Source organism: Sturnira hondurensis, unplaced genomic scaffold (genome assembly GCF_014824575.4).
Source record: "Sturnira hondurensis isolate 20B ecotype Veracruz unplaced genomic scaffold, ASM1482457v3 Scaffold0007222, whole genome shotgun sequence".
NCBI classification, from domain to species: Eukaryota; Metazoa; Chordata; class Mammalia; order Chiroptera; family Phyllostomidae; genus Sturnira; species Sturnira hondurensis.
This window is the reverse complement of record NW_028079853.1, coordinates 1,415,380-1,433,549: the sequence shown is the minus strand read 5'-3', so window position 1 is coordinate 1,433,549 and position 18,170 is coordinate 1,415,380. Positions and strand designations below refer to the sequence as shown.

Sequence of the window (18,170 nt, the reverse complement as noted above, 5' to 3'; positions counted from 1 at the left end):
CAACGCACGACCTATGAGAAAGGGGAGGATGCCGTAACACTCATCTGAAACCATCCTCCCTCATCTCAATTCCCCATAAAGAAAGTTAAAGTAAGTTAAAAGTCTAGGTCTCATCTTTTTTTCTTCATCGCTACTATTTCTTTCTATCTGAAATACTTTATGCCCCTAATTTAGCATTTAATTATACAATATTCCTAAGGATTTAATTCCTCTCCATATTTGTTTTTTTCAATTACAATTTAAATTCAATATTATTTTGTATTAGTTTCAGGTGTACAGCATAATAGTTAGACAATTATATAATTTATAAAGTGTTCCCTCCAGTATTTCCAGTACCCACCCGGCACCATACATAATTATTATAATATTATTGACTATATTCCTTATGTTGTATTTTACATCTCCATGACTATTTTTTAACTACCAATCTGTACTTCTTACACAATGGAATTCTATGCTACAGAAAGGAAGAAGGAATTCCTACCCTTTGTAACATCATGGATGGAACTGGAAAGCATTACGCTGAGCGAAATAAGCCAGGCAGTGAAAGACAAATACCACATGATATATCACCATTAATAGGAATCTAAACAACAAAACAAACAAGCAAGCAAAATATGACCAATGACACTCAAATATGGAACACTGACAGGGTCCAGAGGGGAGAGGGGAGAGAATCATAAGGGAAAGGGGGATGGACTCACATGAACAAGTATAAAGGACACATGGACAATAACTAAGGGTGGAGGGTGGAAATGGGAGGGAGGTGGGGAGCACTGGGGAGGGCAGGGCTGGGACTATAAGACAGAAAACTGTACTTGAACAAGAATTAAATAAAAATTAAAAAAAAAATCATACAACATTTGTCTTTCCCTATCTGACTTGTTTCACTTAGCATAATATCCTCTAGGTCCATCCATGCTGTCGCAAATGGTAGGATTTAATTTTTTAAATGATAACTATTCCTGTTTATGCCTTTTCTAGCTATTAAGATTATAAGCTGCTACCCACGAGGCCATTTAAGGCTCAAGCTAATACAGACCTCTCTCTCTTCACTGAGTACTGCAGCACTTCAGGAGACACTTGCCTCTACAGAATTTGGCACTTTACGATAATCTTCCAAGTCTGGTCAATGAAGACATTTAAACTAAAAATGGCAAGAGTTAACTATTCAAGTTGAACTCTAAATAGTCTACAAGTAACCTTCCAGATTACTCAAGATGTTTCTGACCAAGCAGCTCCAGAATAGGCCAAAACCAGCCTTGTAATTATTTCTACTGCTCCACACCTCAATTATGCTTCACTTTTCACACCCCAGAATTTTTTTCAGCAGGAAGGAATGGGAAAGGTATAAGAAATTAAATTGATATTTCAGTCTAAGTATGAAATCAAAAACAATCTTCCAAGAGGCTAGAATGAGCATTCTTAATTGGGAGACAGATAAAATTTTTCCTTCAATTTATAAGATGCTACCTGGCTAGTACTTACTTGATCTGTTCAGCTGATCCTCCTGAAGTTGCGTTAGTGATGGCCCAAGCTGCTTCCTTCCTTGTTCGAAACTCAGCAGTTTGTAATATACTAATGAGGGCTGGAAAAATGTTGGCATCTATCACAGTCTGAAATTAAGAAAAAAATTAAATGGAAAGGGAAATTGTAGGATTTATAATGTCTAACCACTATGCTGTACACTTGAAATTAATACAAAATATTGAATGTCAACTGTAATTGACAAATTAAAAATATTTATAAAAGTGTTATGGTACCAACTATAACTTTTCAGCTGGTTCACTAATGACAATTCTCCCCTGTTAAAAATAAATTACAAGGAGTTAAGTCCTCATTATCCCTAAACCTTTTGGCGACACTTGGTATAGTAACACCCTCCCTAGAGTCTGTAACCTTATAATCTCCTAGTTTTCCCTTAGAGTTTTCTCTTATTGTCCTCTTTTGTTCTACCCCCAACAAATTATAAAAGCTCAATTCTCTGTTCCTTTGATTTTTTTCATTTCTCTTACAGCACGCACCCTGACATGTGCTGTAGCTCTCTGGTACTCCCTTCTTTCTGGACCACAGCCCAGGACGGCCAACAGCTTACTTTAGGTCTGCTGAATGCCTCAAACACATCATCTGCCCTCTGTATCTGGTTTCCTTTCAGATCTCTCTAGTTTACAAATTTGTCTGTCTGTATGTATGTATCTATTCTAAATTTGACCAGTCACCAAATCTTTTACATTTTTAATTTAAAATGCCCTGAGCCCACCTTTTCCTTTCCCTTAGCACTGCCACCACCCTGTCCCAAGCCACCGACTCCCATCCAGACCACCGGAACAGCTTTCAGTTGGACAGAGTATTTTACTCAATCTCTCTCATACACTAACACTAAAGTAGTCTTCCTCAAATTAGTTTCTTTATGTTTCTCCTTAGCATCATTTCCTTTATCAAGAAACCGAGTGGTTCTACGTAAGAGACTTGTGATAGCAGGCAATCAGCTGCAGCTGAAATCACCTCATATGCATGTCCCCAATGCCAGTCCCTGTCAGCACTGTTGGGGGATAACTAACCCACATTTTCCTTGTCGAGAACTTTTTCTATTATATCAATGAGGAAAATAAGCAAGGTTTAGCAGAAAGACACTTCATCTTGGTCCTGTCATTTACTAGAAGTGCTCTCGAGCAAATCATTTTATTTTTCTGAGCCTCAGTTTCATCTATAAATGAGAATGTTGGATTAGATGACCTCTGATTCCACTCAGCTCAAAGTCTCACAAACTGGTTTCCAATCCGCTGTTCCCGCCTTTCTCAGGGCCGGTGCTGACCCACTTGGCCCACTGCTAGTCTTCCACTTGGATTACTCCTCCACTGATACAAGGATGAAAGGACCGGGCAGATAACCAATTAGAGAGAAATGGGTCCCCAAAGGTTCATGGAAAATTCGAAGCAATCCAATACACCAGTCCACTAGAAAATAAATATTTCCCTTGGCAAGAGTAAAGCTAATCTGTTTAGCATCAAGTCCAACAAAACACTGCAAGGATACAAGACACGATTTCGCTATCTTGACAAATCACCAAATAATAAAGGCAAAGGGAAAAACCAGGTCTAAGTATAAATTCAAAAGTTGTAGGTTCTTTAAAGTAGGATTTTTTAAAAAACAAGTAGACTGACCAAATAAGACCACAACCTTGGAAGTTAGTGGTGTCCAAGGCAATAATGAAAAAAAAATTTTTTGAGACCAACAAAAAAATATCTTACTTATCAATAAAAATTAAAGATAGGTGCTATTAAAATTACCTGGATTTGGGCCCTATTTCCTGCTGTGATATTAGATATTGTCCAACATGCTTCCTTTTTGATAGATTCCTTTGGGCTACTCAGCAAATGCAATAAACTCTGCAGAGCTGAGCAATTCAAAATTACCTAAAAGGAAAAGTTTGAATATTTTACTTATTGTAATGATTCAAACAAAAATAAGCAAAGTTTAACTAATAAACTCTAGGTTAAGAAAAATAAAAGCAAAGAATATTTTCCCTTGAAATTTTACAAATAACTTTATATATGTAAAGAAACATTCACTACTAGAATCAGTTTCTAACATTATCAAAGCAGTTTCATTGTACACATTCTCAACTACTAAGACTGTACTTAGTGAGACAAACTTAATCATTCACCTTCCTATTCCCAAAGCATATTAAAATGCCTTAGAATGGGTAATATATCAAGATGCCAGAAATTGAAAAATGGTCTCAGATTTTCTAATCCTCTGGTAACCCTATCCTTGGCAGTCAATGAATCAATACAGACTTAATGAAGTATACCAGGTGTTTTATAACATACAAAGATAAAAAGAATATGTCCCAGATCAAAAACTTTACATAGGTGAGGGAGGTAAGATAAATACACATGAAGGAGATCTACTCTACCAAAAACTGGAATCATAAAGTTTTTATCACTAAAATAACAGATGGCAGGCTCAAGAATCAATCACTGGAATAACAGAATAAATATCCGGTCCAAAAGCAAATTCAGTTATTTATAAATAAGTACATAATGAAGTTAATCTTTCTTCCTACAATAACTGATGTCTTACTCACTAGATGGTAAGAGAATCAAGGGGTTAATTAATTGAAAACATTTTTAAAAACCAATACTTAACCCAGTTACCAAAATAAATTAACAGCTGGTTTAAAAAGTAAATATAGGCCCTGGCTGGTGTAGCTCAGTGGATTGAGCATGGGCCTGTGAACCAGACGATTGCGGTTCAATTCCCAGTCAGGGCACATGGCTGGGTTGCAGGCCAGTTCCCAACAGGGGACTCACAAGAGGCAACCGTACACTGATGTTTCTTTCCTTCTCTCCTTCCCTTCCTCTCTAAAGATAAGTAAATAAATAAAATATAAAAAAAATAAAAAGTAAATATAAAAGACAAACCCCAAGACAGAAGAAAAAATATCAGTAAATAGCTGGATTTGGGAGAGTGAAGAACTTTTCAAGCATAAAAAACAACCAAAAAATAGGAGGGAAGTGCAACAGATAAGAAAGTTGTTATCAAAGGATACACAGACAACAACTGAGGGTAGAAATGGGAGGGAGGGGGGAGCATGGGGGATGGAATGGGAGTAACAGAAAACTGTTCTTGAAAAATAATTAAATAAATTAAGAAAAAAACAAAGTAAAAATAAAAGTACTGGTAAGAGCAAATGAAACCTGAATAAAAAATGATCTCACAAGCAATGAAAGAAATGCAAATTAAAAGGAAACCTTTCTTCTGCCTATTAACATAGTTCAAAAAACAAAACTTTAGTTAAACAAATATAACCTTTCTAAGTAACATTATAAAAGATGTCACAAAGTAATTTTTAAAGTGCCAAAACATGGAGTCTGGAAAATAGACACATTAGAAGTTAAAGATAATACTTAGGGAGAAGTACCCTATTTTGCTGTGTATGATGCGCTTCTATGTATAATGTGCACCCACATTTTTGGCCCGAACTTCCAGGAAAAAAAATCTCTCATTTTAATTTAATTTTTAAATTTATTTATATTTAGAAACAAAACTGATTATCGTATTCCAGGGTATTATTTTGCATATAGATATCATTATTGCTTTCTGGAGTTGCACTTTTAAAGCATAAGCATAAATGGAAGTTAAAAACATTTATTATATACATATGGAATTAGTACTACCCACATATAATGTGCATCCTTATTTTCCTCTATAAAAATTTAGTCAGAAAGGTGCACATATACATGACAAAATACGGGAGTTAAGAAAAGGCTTCATAAAGAGTTGGGGAGAACACTTTTAAAGCAGGTAAGATTTCAAAAGCAAAGAAAAGAAAAAGACACTGCAGATAGAAAGGCTGAAAATGAGAAAATGAGACAGGCTACCACAAAGTACCAAAATAAAAAAAGCTGAACAATGAAGCTAAGAAAGAAGGAAGGGTTTTCTGTATCCTCTAATTACTGGTGTGTGTGTGTTGGGGGGGGGCGGGGGGAGGTGTAAAAAGAAAGAATGAGACTAAAATCTTGAAGTACAAATTCCTTAAAGTCTTTTGAGGTTCTTTAGCTCATAGGAATCAAAGAAGCTTGTTTCTAAGAGGAAAATAAATAATATGAATAAAGTTATTTTAGGAAAGATGAAGCTGTTATTAGGGAGAATAAACTGAGAGGGATAAATTCTTAGGAGTAAGAGGATAAAGCAGGTGGGTACAGCAACAACTCACCTGACAAAGTAAGACACGGATCTGGTAACAACAGAAATCAACAAGACCTGGTGATTTACTATACAAAGCGTGAGAGATAATGGAGACATCAAATACAACTGCAAATTACAAGTGTGGACAGAGTTGCATCATTAATTGCAATAGGAAAAATCAAGAGTTGGAAATGCTTTGTGGGGGGAAGAAGGTAAAACTGTGAGAGACAAATGTGAGACATGCAAACACAAATATCTAACAGGCTACTGGAGACATGGGACCAAACTTGAGAGAAGTCAGAACTATATGTATATACTCAGAACTTCATTCAATAAATACTTTTGAGTCCCTATACATTGTGTCAGTAACTATTAGATTATAGAAGCATAAAAAAGAACAAGATTGACAGAGTTCCCCCCAGAAGCTTGTAATCTAGTAATCAAGACAGTTAATACAGTGTAGGATGGTAGGTGCTATGATGGATGAAACAAAAGGAGCACCTAACTTGAGAGCAAACAAAGTTTCCCCCAGTATCGGTGTTTTGTCATAACAAGACCTGAAGAATGACAAGCCAGTGGCAGAGTGCAAAGACAAGTGAAGTTGTGATCAGAGCGGGGATGGGGGCGTTAGTTGACATGTTCCACGCAGAGGGAAGAAAGCATGTGTTAAAGCTCAGAGCTGAGTGTGGTCACAGCTAGTTCAGGAAAAAAAAAAAAAAGCAAGAGCATAGAGTATGGTGTGGGAATGGGAACACACAAACATTTTTTTGAATAGCAAATACATGGAAATAGTTTAAAAATACATAAAGTATGAAGGACAATATACTTAAAAGCCTCCCTAACATTCCTGTACTCCAGACACCCAGTTCTCCACAGACACAATCAACATTGTTAGTTTCCTGTGTATCCTCCAGAGAAATGTTATGCTAACATATTGCACACTGTTTTTTTCTTTCCTTCCTGCCTCTTTTTACACACCATTCTGCACCGTTCTCTATGTGCATGTGTGTGTATGTTTAATTCAAACCTATAGCTGTACTTTCTAAAATGCTGACCAACAGATCACTTGGTTACACATCTGCACCAATGAAAACAAAATGCAAAGAAAATCCCTGCCATTCTCACAGAAGGAGTGGCATTTTCTAACTTCTTTAAAAATACGCATTATACAGTCCTTGCGCCTCACCAAAGGTGACAACATAATAAATACACTTGCTTAGTTCTCCTCACAGTTCAGCAAGGTCCACCAACTGCTTATTATAAGCCCTCTTTATGGACTTCTCCAGGGTTTTGTCCATGTTTTCTTGCTTTCCTCTCGACCTCTGGGATGGTACCACTAGATAGGGCACTTGTCATTGCCACAGCTGATCATTTCTCCATAGGAGACCAGGCTGCACAGATAGCACATGGGCTTGTTCAGTCAATGGGAAGGTTTGCTTGAGCCTTGGGGCATTTCTTCTTTTGGGGGCCTTTGCTTTCTTCTTAGATATTCCGGAGGTGATGTCATCATGGTCACGATCATCAGCTGCATTCTCCAGATTCTCAATTATCACTGTCACGCTGTCAGCGAGACTTCATTACTGGGTTTTTCTGCCTGGGTGACTGTCTTGTTCTTGGACTTATCCTGGCTGGCTTTGCCACTGCGGCCAGTGGTGTCACTGATCTCTTGGTGTGCCTGAAAGAGATCCACCTGACTGCCCACCTGATTGGTTCTGTTATCTACAAGCTCCACCACCTGACTAACAATCTGCATCTTCTTGTCATCCAGCTCCTGGCTCCAAATCAGGGCTCTCTGAATACAGTGCAACACTCATCTCTTCTGGATGCTGTCTGGGTCCCATTTAAATAGCTTATAATACTCATCTAGTTCCTTCAGGATTTGCTTCCCTCACTCCTGGAGGCCACCAGATCCCTGGGGCCAGGGCAGGAGGTCTGAGCTGTGTTCAGAGCCCGCAGCTTGGCTAACAAGTCTCCCCCTAGCGCCAGAGCACCACTATTGCTGGAAAACCCCCTCTTGTTTTTCTTTTTAAACAATATAACCTGGAGTTTTCCATATCAGTGTATACCAGTTTCTTCCTTCTGCTGCATAGCATTCCTTTATATAGCAACTAGATTTTAAATGATTTTAGAAGTCATCTAAGGACAACAGAGGGCCATAAATAGATTATATGAGGGGGGACAACAAAAAAAGAGAGGGGAGGGGAGGGCAGGGGGGAAGAAAAGGGATTAACTTCTGGATGGCGAACCCCTGCTAGTTCAGGCTTCCCCTGCTTGGTGAGTGTTCTAGGAACCCATCTGTATCAGTGCACCAGCTGGTGTTGTTATTAACAAGGGGCTGTGTTTGGCTTTAGTGAATTTTTGAAGACTTTACCCACGTTTGCCCATTTCGAGATAGATGATTTACCACACCATGCTCAGCACTCAGCAGTTTTTAACCAAAAACGGCATGACCCCCATGTCCCACTCTCCCTATTCACCCAACCTTGCCTCAAATGACTTTTTTTGTTTTCCTGGATGAACAAAATCCTCAAAGGGAAAAATTTTGGTGATGTGGAAGAGGTGAAACAAAAACCAACAAAAACACTAAGGCATCAAAATCAAAGATTTCAAAAACTGTTTTTCGAGCAGTGGAAAAAAAGTCTTGACAGGTGTATTGAGTCAAATGGAGAGTACTTTGCAGGTGACTGAAGTTTAAACATGTAAGAATAAAGACACAATTTTTTATAAATAAATTCCACGTAAGATTATACATGACCAAATTTACATTTTACAACCATCCTTCTGGTAACATGGGAATGACACAGAAATGTAGGCACTACAAAGGGTAAACAGAGACAGAACACTAGACTTATAGACTCATGAAAGCAGTGGAAGAGGAGAGAATCACGCTGATGTCCAGGTTTTTGCCTCAGACAACTTGGTGCCATTCTCTGAGACAGGGAACATAAATAAGCAGAGGTCCAAATATACAAGGGAAAATAATGAGTTCCCTAGAGGACAGAGTAAATTTAAAATAAATATCAGTCTGAAGACACCTCAGAGAACAAATCCAATCTTCCTTAGTTTTAGAGGTTAGAAAAGTGAAAACATGAAATGTCCTTCTGAGAGTCAGTGGTGGTAGAGAAAAAGCTAAAGTGCCCTGATTGGCATGGCGTAGTTGGCTGGACATTGTCCCACAAAGTGAAATGTCACGGGTTGATTCCCAGTGAGGACACATGGCTATGTTGCAAGTTGGTCCCTGGTTGACATGTGTGCAAAAGGCAACCGAATGATGTTTCTTTCCCTCTCTTTTTTCTCCCTTCTCCCTCTCTCTTGAAAAAAGAAAAAGCTAAGGTAAGGGTAAACCCAATTCTTAATTCATGTACACAAAAGTGATGGCAGAATTTATTAATTAGATCAGTGAATGAGGCTGAAGGACATTGTAAAGAAACAGAAGCTCACTAAAGAGAAATAGTCAGTGAGGCACGAGACCAAATACTTCAACACCACAAAATCCTAGAGAGATAATTTAAAGAAAATGGGAATACGCCAATGTACCTGAGAGATCGAGAAGAAAAATGGCTAGGATAATCCACTGTGAGTGATGTATCTTGATACAGAAGTTGAATGGTGACATTAGGAACTAGAAGGGAAGGACACTCCTCACATAAGAGAACATGTACAAAAAGAGGAAGCTATCAGAGATAAGATAAAGATGACAGAGACAGAGAAAAGATGCTACTGGAGACTTGTGATGCTCCCAGGAACCATTTAAAATAGTAGTGAGAAATAAACCTGCTTGGTCAAAGGGATAAGTTAAGAGGAACCCAAAACTGCTACAAGTACCAGGTCAAAACAGAGATAGTAATGGTAGTGTAAGTAGCTGCCTAATTTTTAAAAAGCATTAATGAAACAAAGTATCAATTTTCTTCAATAATATGAAATTCAATAGTACAATAGACACTTAATTATGAGATTCAATGTATTATTTTTGAAGAAAAAAATAGTTGCCACTTATTCATACCTGTGTCTGAATATCATCCCCTGTGACAATATTTCCTACAGCCCGCAAAGCAGGAGAAACCACTTTGTAATCATTATGCCTGCAACCATAAAAAGAAATGTTATTATATCCAACAATTCTATCCTTAGTCTCTCTTCCTTGGAGCTAAAATCCAAAGTAAATAACACATGATAGGATTTTAGAGCAGAAAGGTACCTTTGGTGTTTATTAAGAGAACCTTATGATGATGGAATGTTGGGTGTCCCCCAGAAGAACCATCTTTTATTTAGTATTTTGGGGTAAAAAAAAAGACCTTACAAATCTTTCCTAATAATATTTCCCAGGTATTCCATCACCCAGATTCTAAGTTTTCTCTCTCATTCTTTATTACAGTCATTTCCTCTTCACTTGGTCTCTGTTGTTGCCAAGGTAATGAAGAGCAGCAGTTAACATTTATATAGTACTTCTAAGTTTTATAAATTGCCTAATTTTTAGAGTAGAAAATATGTCAACTTGAAACAATCTGAAAATAAAAGCCAGGCTTCACACTTCAAATAGTGAACTCATAAAACCCCTTCTGACTTACTGATACAAAAACAACAACAAAAAACCACAAACAAAAAAAAAACCAGAAAAACAAATAAAACCCACAAAAACCCCTCCACAAAACCTTTTATATATTTGAAGACAAATATTAAGTCTTTATTTCAAGTAAGTTAATATATAAGATTGGCCAAAAAGTTCATTTGGTTTTTTCCATACGATGGCTATAGTAGTGTTTAGTTGTCTCTTTAACTTCATTCAAAACAATTTGTGGCAGCTGTCATGTCAGTGTGCATTTATAAAGAACTTACCAAAATTGGTGAATTTTTGTGTAGCCACTTTAATATTGAAGGTGGAAGAAAATAGGCAACATCTCAAAGGTAAAAACACAATTGAAACTCCAAAAAAGAATTGTGCGGTGTAGGGAGAAGATGCTGTGACTGACCGAATGTGTGAAAAGTGGTTTGCAAAGTTTCGTGCTAGAGATGATGCTCCAATTGGGTAAGACCAGGTGAAGTTGACAGCGATCAAACTGAGACACTAACTGAGAACAATCTGCGTTAAAGCATGTGGGAGACAGCTGACATACTCAAAATATCCAAATCAGTAACGTTATTGGTGAAAATGAAAAATGTGTCCTTTCTTTTACATAAAAACTAAACAGACTTTCTGGCCAACTCAATACATCAACATTCCTTAAAAATCCTATGTTCTCTCCCCTTCAATATGATTAATCATTCTTCTTAAAACTGACAGTTCCTTCACGTATATTTTAAGATCGAATGATTAAAAGAAGAAACGGTTAAGATACATAGTAATCTAGTAACTAAAGAGTAAAAAAGATTACTTCCCAGATTTTGAGTGCTGTACTTCTGACTCCTGGAGCATCAGACTACTTTGAACTCACAATAGCATTCTGCTGCTGATCTGAACCCAGTCTGTGACCAGCTACAATCCCAGAGTTTTGTCTTATGTTCATTACAACTGATCCAATCCATTCCACATGTCATTTGGGACAATGACTCTTTGCATCTACTTTGTACTACTTGAATTAAATTTCACATAGCTTGTAAGTGTATCATTTCCCCCTTTTGTTTTACTTCTAAGTTTTTTTCTTCAGTATTATTTTAAAATTTGATTAATAGTCTCTATGTTATCAGTAAATCTTCCACTCCACAAATCAAAGGTATTACAAAGACACATAGCAAAATAAAATTCAAAGTATGACGACAGTCTAGAATAAGCTCTAAATCAGACAGAAAGATTTAATTTTAGTGGCAATATTCCTTCTGCTATCCAATGGTTGGTCTCAGGCCATTAAGTATGAGCGGAAACTACACAGATCAGTTTTTTCAAATGTTCTTGAAAGACTGCTGACAGCGTAAGAGTGAGAGGCTCTTTAGAAGCCTCAGAATAAACAAATAGACATGACATCAACATAAACAAGTACAAAAAACAGAAGCCCAATGTATAATAAATCAATGTAATGAATTAATATTTGAGTACAGTGCAAAAAAATTAACATAGGGGCAAAAGAGCATACATACTTCCTTAAAGATAACTTACATCAGCAGCTCCACAAGTCTCCTACACACCCCTGCATCAATGACTGCCTGGATTTTATCATTCGGTCCATCTGATAGGTATGAAAGGGCCCAGCAGGCATCAGCTAGTACATCAGTGTCACTGACAAACAGCAACCAGGAAAGCACATTCAGACAGGGGGAAACCTGTAAAGGGAAGAGATGATTATAAAATTCTACAGAATAAGAGCCAGAAGTGAGGTGAGAAACTCCAGAAAGCAACAAGGAGTACACTTGATGACTTCTGGAGTGATCAGTGCACTTCTACAGATGGAGTGATAAGTGGCCGAGTAGCATTCCCATGTTCGAGAATGCTGTCCGTGGCCTTGCACTTTACTTTGATGAGGTGGTAAATTGAATACAATACCAATTCTCAGAGATTCCTTGCCAAGACACCCTCACTGTAGATGAAAAAGGTAAAAGTACTTTCACAAGTGCTAAAGCTAGAAAATTCTGTATTGTAGATATAGAAAATGCTAGCTTTAGAGATTAATTCAGAGCTTTTTACAGGCAGCAAAAATTTATTCTTAATTAGAAATAAGAAAAAGTCCTATTTCTCAGGAACCAAATAATTTTTGATAAAATGTATAATGGTAGAATTTTATTATGTTTCCTTTCATATTAATATTGGTTGCTACACTCTTTTAATTGGACTTTTTTCCTGCCAATTTCCCCCAACTATGATCTTTACCTTTGCAAATTCTGGAGGTGGACTTTTCCCTCGACAAAGATTAGACAAAGCCCATACTGCATTCCGGGTCATGGTCAAGCGGTTTTGCTTCGAAAATAACCTACAAATATGATAATACAATGGCAAACTGTGTAATGAATTAACATTAACTCTCTGATGGCATATATAGTTACTAAACCATTTTCTCCAGAACAATAAAGTTTAATTCTAATCAAATAATGTAGAATTTTGAGATTAGAATAAGACAGGATGCCTGAATACCTGAACTGTAACAAAAAATCCCAGTAGAAAATCCAAAATAATTTCCAAAGAAACATTGCTCTCTATAGAACTTCCCATATTTTTATTACTTAAAAAAATTAGAAACTTACTGTAAAAGAGGGGGAAGAATATTGCAGTCTAAGACATAGTCCCTGCACATGGTACTATCTCCAGCAATGTTGCCAAGAGCCCAGACTGCCTGTGAAAAAAATTATTTATTAATCATAGATTGTATAGTTTCTCTCAAATTCTTTCAAAATATGCAAACAAATCACAATAATTCTTTACAAAGTTACGCAGTAGTTAATGAAACATTTAATAACCCTAAGTTTACGCATCAAGGAGTCATGAAATCCTTGTGAGATTGGGGAAAGAAGATCAGTAACACTACGAAGCGGACATGTGAACACCCGCAGTAGTGGCTTGGTAAAGGGTGGAAATCGTTCTTACACATATTCTCTACCTCTCAAGTCTCCTTAAGTAACATTCCACACAGCCCTTGGTACAGAGCAGTGATTCATATGGCTTATTCAAGTGGTTAAAAATGTATTTTAAGCTTGCTTGCCAAAGCAAACAGTAAACAAAAATTTAAGAACAATCAAAATGCAGAAAATTTTAGTGAACTTTTGGGAGTGATGGATATATTAATTATCTTTATTGTCATATTGGTTCATGGGTATATACATATGTCAAAACTTATTTGATTTAAATATATGCAGTTTATTAGTAGTCAATCATACCTTAATAGAGCTATAGAAAAAATTCATTCTAATTTAGCACTGATTTATATTTACAAATATGATAAAGTTTGAAGTAATAAAAATTAATTAGAATTCATATTTTCTAAGTCTTTTTGTGCACAAAACTGACAAAAAAACTGCTACTTCAATCAACACTATAAATTCCTACAATAAAAAACTCAACTACCTACATGGTCTAAAAAGTATATCTAAGGGCTTAAAGAGTTTCAGGTTTGGAAGGAAAAATGGTTTTGTTTCTAGGAGAAATTTTACCTATATTCACTATTAAATATTCTATTTTAGTAAATTTAGACTCATAGAAAGCTCCCTCTAATGAATCATGGATTGTCATGGCCAAGTGGTAAAACTGAGGCCCTAAATATAAGAACAAAGGGAAAAACTGTATTCTTTCACCTGCTTCTTTCTGTGTCATTTTTTACCTGCTCCTGGACATCTTCAAACTCTGAGCTGAGCAACTCTATGAAGATGGGCACAGCTCCTGCCTGAATCACAATCCGGGTCTGAAGAGAATTTCCTGAAGCAATATTTGTCAATACCCAAGCTGATTCAAACTATAAAGATAAAAATAATTTCATTATCTTATTAGAATAGCTTGTTTACTTATAACAGTAAGATTTTCTGTATATGAAAAAAGATTTGGAGATTATTTGCATATAACCTATCCAGTGAATACATAATTTTTAAAAGAGGAATTCCCAGAAGAAATCCTCAGAAGCCTAGAGAACTATTCAGGGTATCTAAAGTTTCAGATGAAGGCAGAGCTGACAAGAGACTACAAAAAGAATGAGGGAGTGTTTCATACACTGATATGGAATGATTTCCCAAGATGTAAATTTTTTAAAAATGTAAAACAGTATATATTAGTAGGATATCATACCGTACTCTCCAAAGGGTTAAGAAGGAATGTGTGCATTAATTTACTCATTGCACAGAGTACCTCTTGAAGGAGTCACAAGAAACTGTAAATACTTGTTCCCTACATGGAGAAGTCAGGGTGAGTGGAGAACGAGGATGGGAAGGGAAAACACTACCTTTCACTACAAAGCTGTCTGTAACTCTGGCCTCAAACCATGTACACTATCTAATAAAAAATAAAATTAAGTCATTTCTATAGGATGGGAAAAGTGAAATGGAGAGAGGGTGTTAGTGGAAAATGTGTAAAATATAGGCAGAGTGAAAAAGGCAAAAGATGTTTTAAATGATAATTAAAATAAAAGAAGTTAGCATGCATATAACTAATAGAAATGGCAACTTCAGAGCATAAAAACTTCTTCCAATAAATGAGAAGGCTCTAAACCAAGGTAAGTGGTAAGACTTTTTTAAAAGAACATTCTTAAATGTTGATAAACTGGTAAACAGAGGGTATGAAGAAAACTATGGCCACTGAAAATTCCAGTACATCCTACCCACCTCTATATAGTAACTTGACTCTTTAACCTCATATGGAGAAATCTAGGAATTAACTATTAAATTCCAAAAATGAACTCTTACAGTTCTATCTTAGTTTACTTCTTAGTTTTGTTTCCTTCTCTCGTTTTATCTTTTATTTATCTTTTAATGAAGTTCTTATGCAGAAAAGAAAAGTCAGTGGTATGCCCCTTGAATGAGAGATCAATAAAAAGTCATCAAAAAAAATGGAGCTGGCTCTTCTTAGCTTCTGGGTACACTGAAAGGCAGCTATGATATGAAAAACTAAAATATCAATCATAAGGGGTAAGGGAAAATGGAAGAAATGGGAAGACAATCTGGTTAGCACAGTTCAAAGCCACATTAATGACAGCAAATTCACAGCAGAAGACGTTTAAAGAGGATGTTCAAAAAACCTAAACTTGTGACATACGCAAGTGAGATAAAGTGGTTTGGCAGCCACAACAGACACTGCTGTTATAGCAGCCGAGTATCAGAACCGGAGCACCGTGGTTAAATTAAAACTCACCAAATATCCCCCTGTAATTGAATTACTACCAAAATCAATGCTCAAAGCCCTTTCAATCTGTCTGAATTGAAACTTTACATTTATACAATACTTTACATTTTCAAAGCATTATTCACATACTCTCAGGTATTTCCCACAGCAACCCAGAAGCCTGGCTCTTGTAGTTTATGAATGAGGAAACTATCAGAAAAAGATCCAACAATCTAATGACTTGAATAATGTTACACAGCCAAAGAGAACTAGATTACAGCCTTCTAATATAATTTACTTAAATCCAGACTCTCTGGCTTCCTCTTTCATAGCTTCCTCTCTTAAGCATATCTATAGAACTGACAAAAATCCTTCAATTGTAGTTTTGGTATCTAGGGCCAGAGATGTCAAATAACATGTCAGATTGTTAGTGGACACTAAAAAGAACAACACAATTCACTTAAAACGTAGCTCCTTTGGCTTACTAGGAAAATTTATTAGTAGAACAGACACATATGATGTGAATATAAAAGCAAACTTTCCTACTAGAAAGCAAGCTCAAAATTCAACAAAGAGTCATTACTTACTGTAGAGACCAAGTCAAAGAAACAAAAACTGGAGGCAAAGCAATCTGTAAATAAGATCAGCACACACCCCAATCTGTCTCAAAGAGAAAACAGACTGTAGTGTGAATCTAATGAAAAAGCAGTGGTAACCATAACCCGAGTGGGTAAAGGATAAATTAAAAGGGGGTTTTCAGTGAAAAGAAATCAGAACACTAATTGCTGCCAGAGTCCAAACTGCTATTTGTCTGATGACCAAAGGTCTCACAGAAAATGAGAGAATTCCAGGTGCTGCTGAAGTGAATAAAAAGGAGAAGCATAATAAATGACAATGATTAGAAAAATTAGGAGTAAGTAATACTCTGAACACAGATGAAAGAAAATTAGACATTAGGACATTCTAGCCAAGGAAGAATGTACCAGTCATGTTTATTACTAAAAAGCACACAATGATGATAACCTCGAACACAAAGATTCAAGGTCTTTCTCGCTAAGAACGGAAATCAGAAATCAGTTCTGTCACTACTAGGACAAAAACAGACAAACAACTAACAATCAGAAGGCCACTGAAAACTAAATCATATTCATGCATTAAACATGGCATTAAAACATACATGCACACTGGATGCTGAGTACTTTAATGCTTACCTTGTAAAAACTCACCAAATTACATTTGTGCAATTTTCTATACCTATGTATTTATGTGTGTGATAAACTTCTCTGTCACTGGGTACTGTAGTCACTTTTTTGGTTAATGTTTTGGTTTTCAGTTCCTGATTAAGAATTTAACACAAAAGAGGCTCTGTCTGGGTGGCTCAGTTATTGGAGCATCATCCCACACACCAAAAGGCTGTGGGTCTGATTCCCCGTCAGGGCACATACCTAGGTTGTGGGTTTGATCCCTCGCCAGAGTGCATATAGGAGGCAACTGATCAATGTTTGTCTCTCTCTATATAAAATCAACAACAAAAAAACCCCCATATTCTCGGGTGAGGATAAAAAAATTAACAGTAAAGAGACTTGTGAAATAGGAAAGCCCAGAGTTATGATAGAAATGGTCAGAAAAAGTAACTTAAGTAAGTAACCATGTGACTCAAAAACAAATGAGTAAGATGAATGAAAAAAAAAAAACCAACCCCTAAGAAACAGTAGTACCTAAAGTAATAAATGGTAGCCAAAATAACTACCTTTACTTCCTGTTTGTCATTTTAAATGACTGTATTCTACTATATTCTTAGTGTTCCAAGAATGGCATCATATAAGGAAACAACCTGTCGTATATCTGTAACTGCTTATAAATTATAATTCTATTATTTTTCACTACCCAGAACTTGCTTAAATAAGTCTACGACTGCAATATGAAGGACACACTGAAGATTTGATATTTTCTCTCTTCCCTTTCTCAGCCTCTACCTTCCAGTGCTCAGTTCCTTAAATAAGGAAAATGAAAATCCAAAGCTGAAATACTTCTGACCTCCTATCAAGTTTCCCACTCCAGGTTGAGGTACGCCTGGTTCCCTTTCTCCATTTGGATCAGGACTCTGTTGCTGGCCACTTTGCTGGGTCCACTCTGGTTCCTAGCAAATGCCAGGCTCACCTGGAGAGCAAGTGAAAAGAAAGGCTCACATCAGAAAAATAAACCCAGATATAAAACTCTGCCGAGAACAGTGCCTGAGTAATCTGAGCAACCTTTCAAGGAAGGTAGAGGGGTCAATGAAGATGGGAAAAGACGTAGGAGGATGAATGCTTACTGCAGTTTATCACATTAAGATTTCAAAAGGGACCACAGAGGCAGGAATGGGGAAACTAAACCAATTTTTCCAATTTATGGCTTTAAGAGAAGTATCTAACGATTGGAGCAAGGAGGCTCATTACTAAATATTTTTATAAGCTTCTTTAAAAGGTTTGAGAATGTTGCCCTGGCTGGTGTGGCTCTGTGGATTGAGAGCCGGAGAACCAAAGGGTTGCCAGTTTCACTCCCAGTCAGGGCACATGCCTGGGCTGCAGGCCAGGTCCCCAGTAGGGGGTGCACGAGAGGCAACCACACATTGATGGTCTTCTCACTCTTTTTCTCCCTCCCTTCTCCTCTGACTAAAAATAAGTAAAATCTTAAAAAAAAAAAAAAGGTTTGAGAATGTAACATGTCAGCACTGCAAAGGACAGTATGAAGAGGCTGGAACTGGACT

General features: G+C 36.7%; 1 protein-coding gene across 1 annotated transcript in view; it reads right to left on the bottom strand.

Annotated features, from left to right (window-relative positions):
• Nucleotides 1-18,170, bottom strand: part of KPNA1 (karyopherin subunit alpha 1) — a 69,762-nt gene that overhangs the window by 14,094 nt on the left and 37,498 nt on the right. The window contains exons 6-12 of the mRNA XM_037051486.1: nt 13,935-14,066; nt 12,865-12,953; nt 12,494-12,593; nt 11,786-11,949; nt 9,698-9,776; nt 3,291-3,416; nt 1,489-1,616 (exon numbers count right to left, since the gene is read on the bottom strand). Coding sequence (XP_036907381.1) covers nt 1,489-1,616; nt 3,291-3,416; nt 9,698-9,776; nt 11,786-11,949; nt 12,494-12,593; nt 12,865-12,953; nt 13,935-14,066 — 818 coding nt within the window. The remainder of the gene's footprint in view (nt 1-1,488; nt 1,617-3,290; nt 3,417-9,697; nt 9,777-11,785; nt 11,950-12,493; nt 12,594-12,864; nt 12,954-13,934; nt 14,067-18,170) is intronic.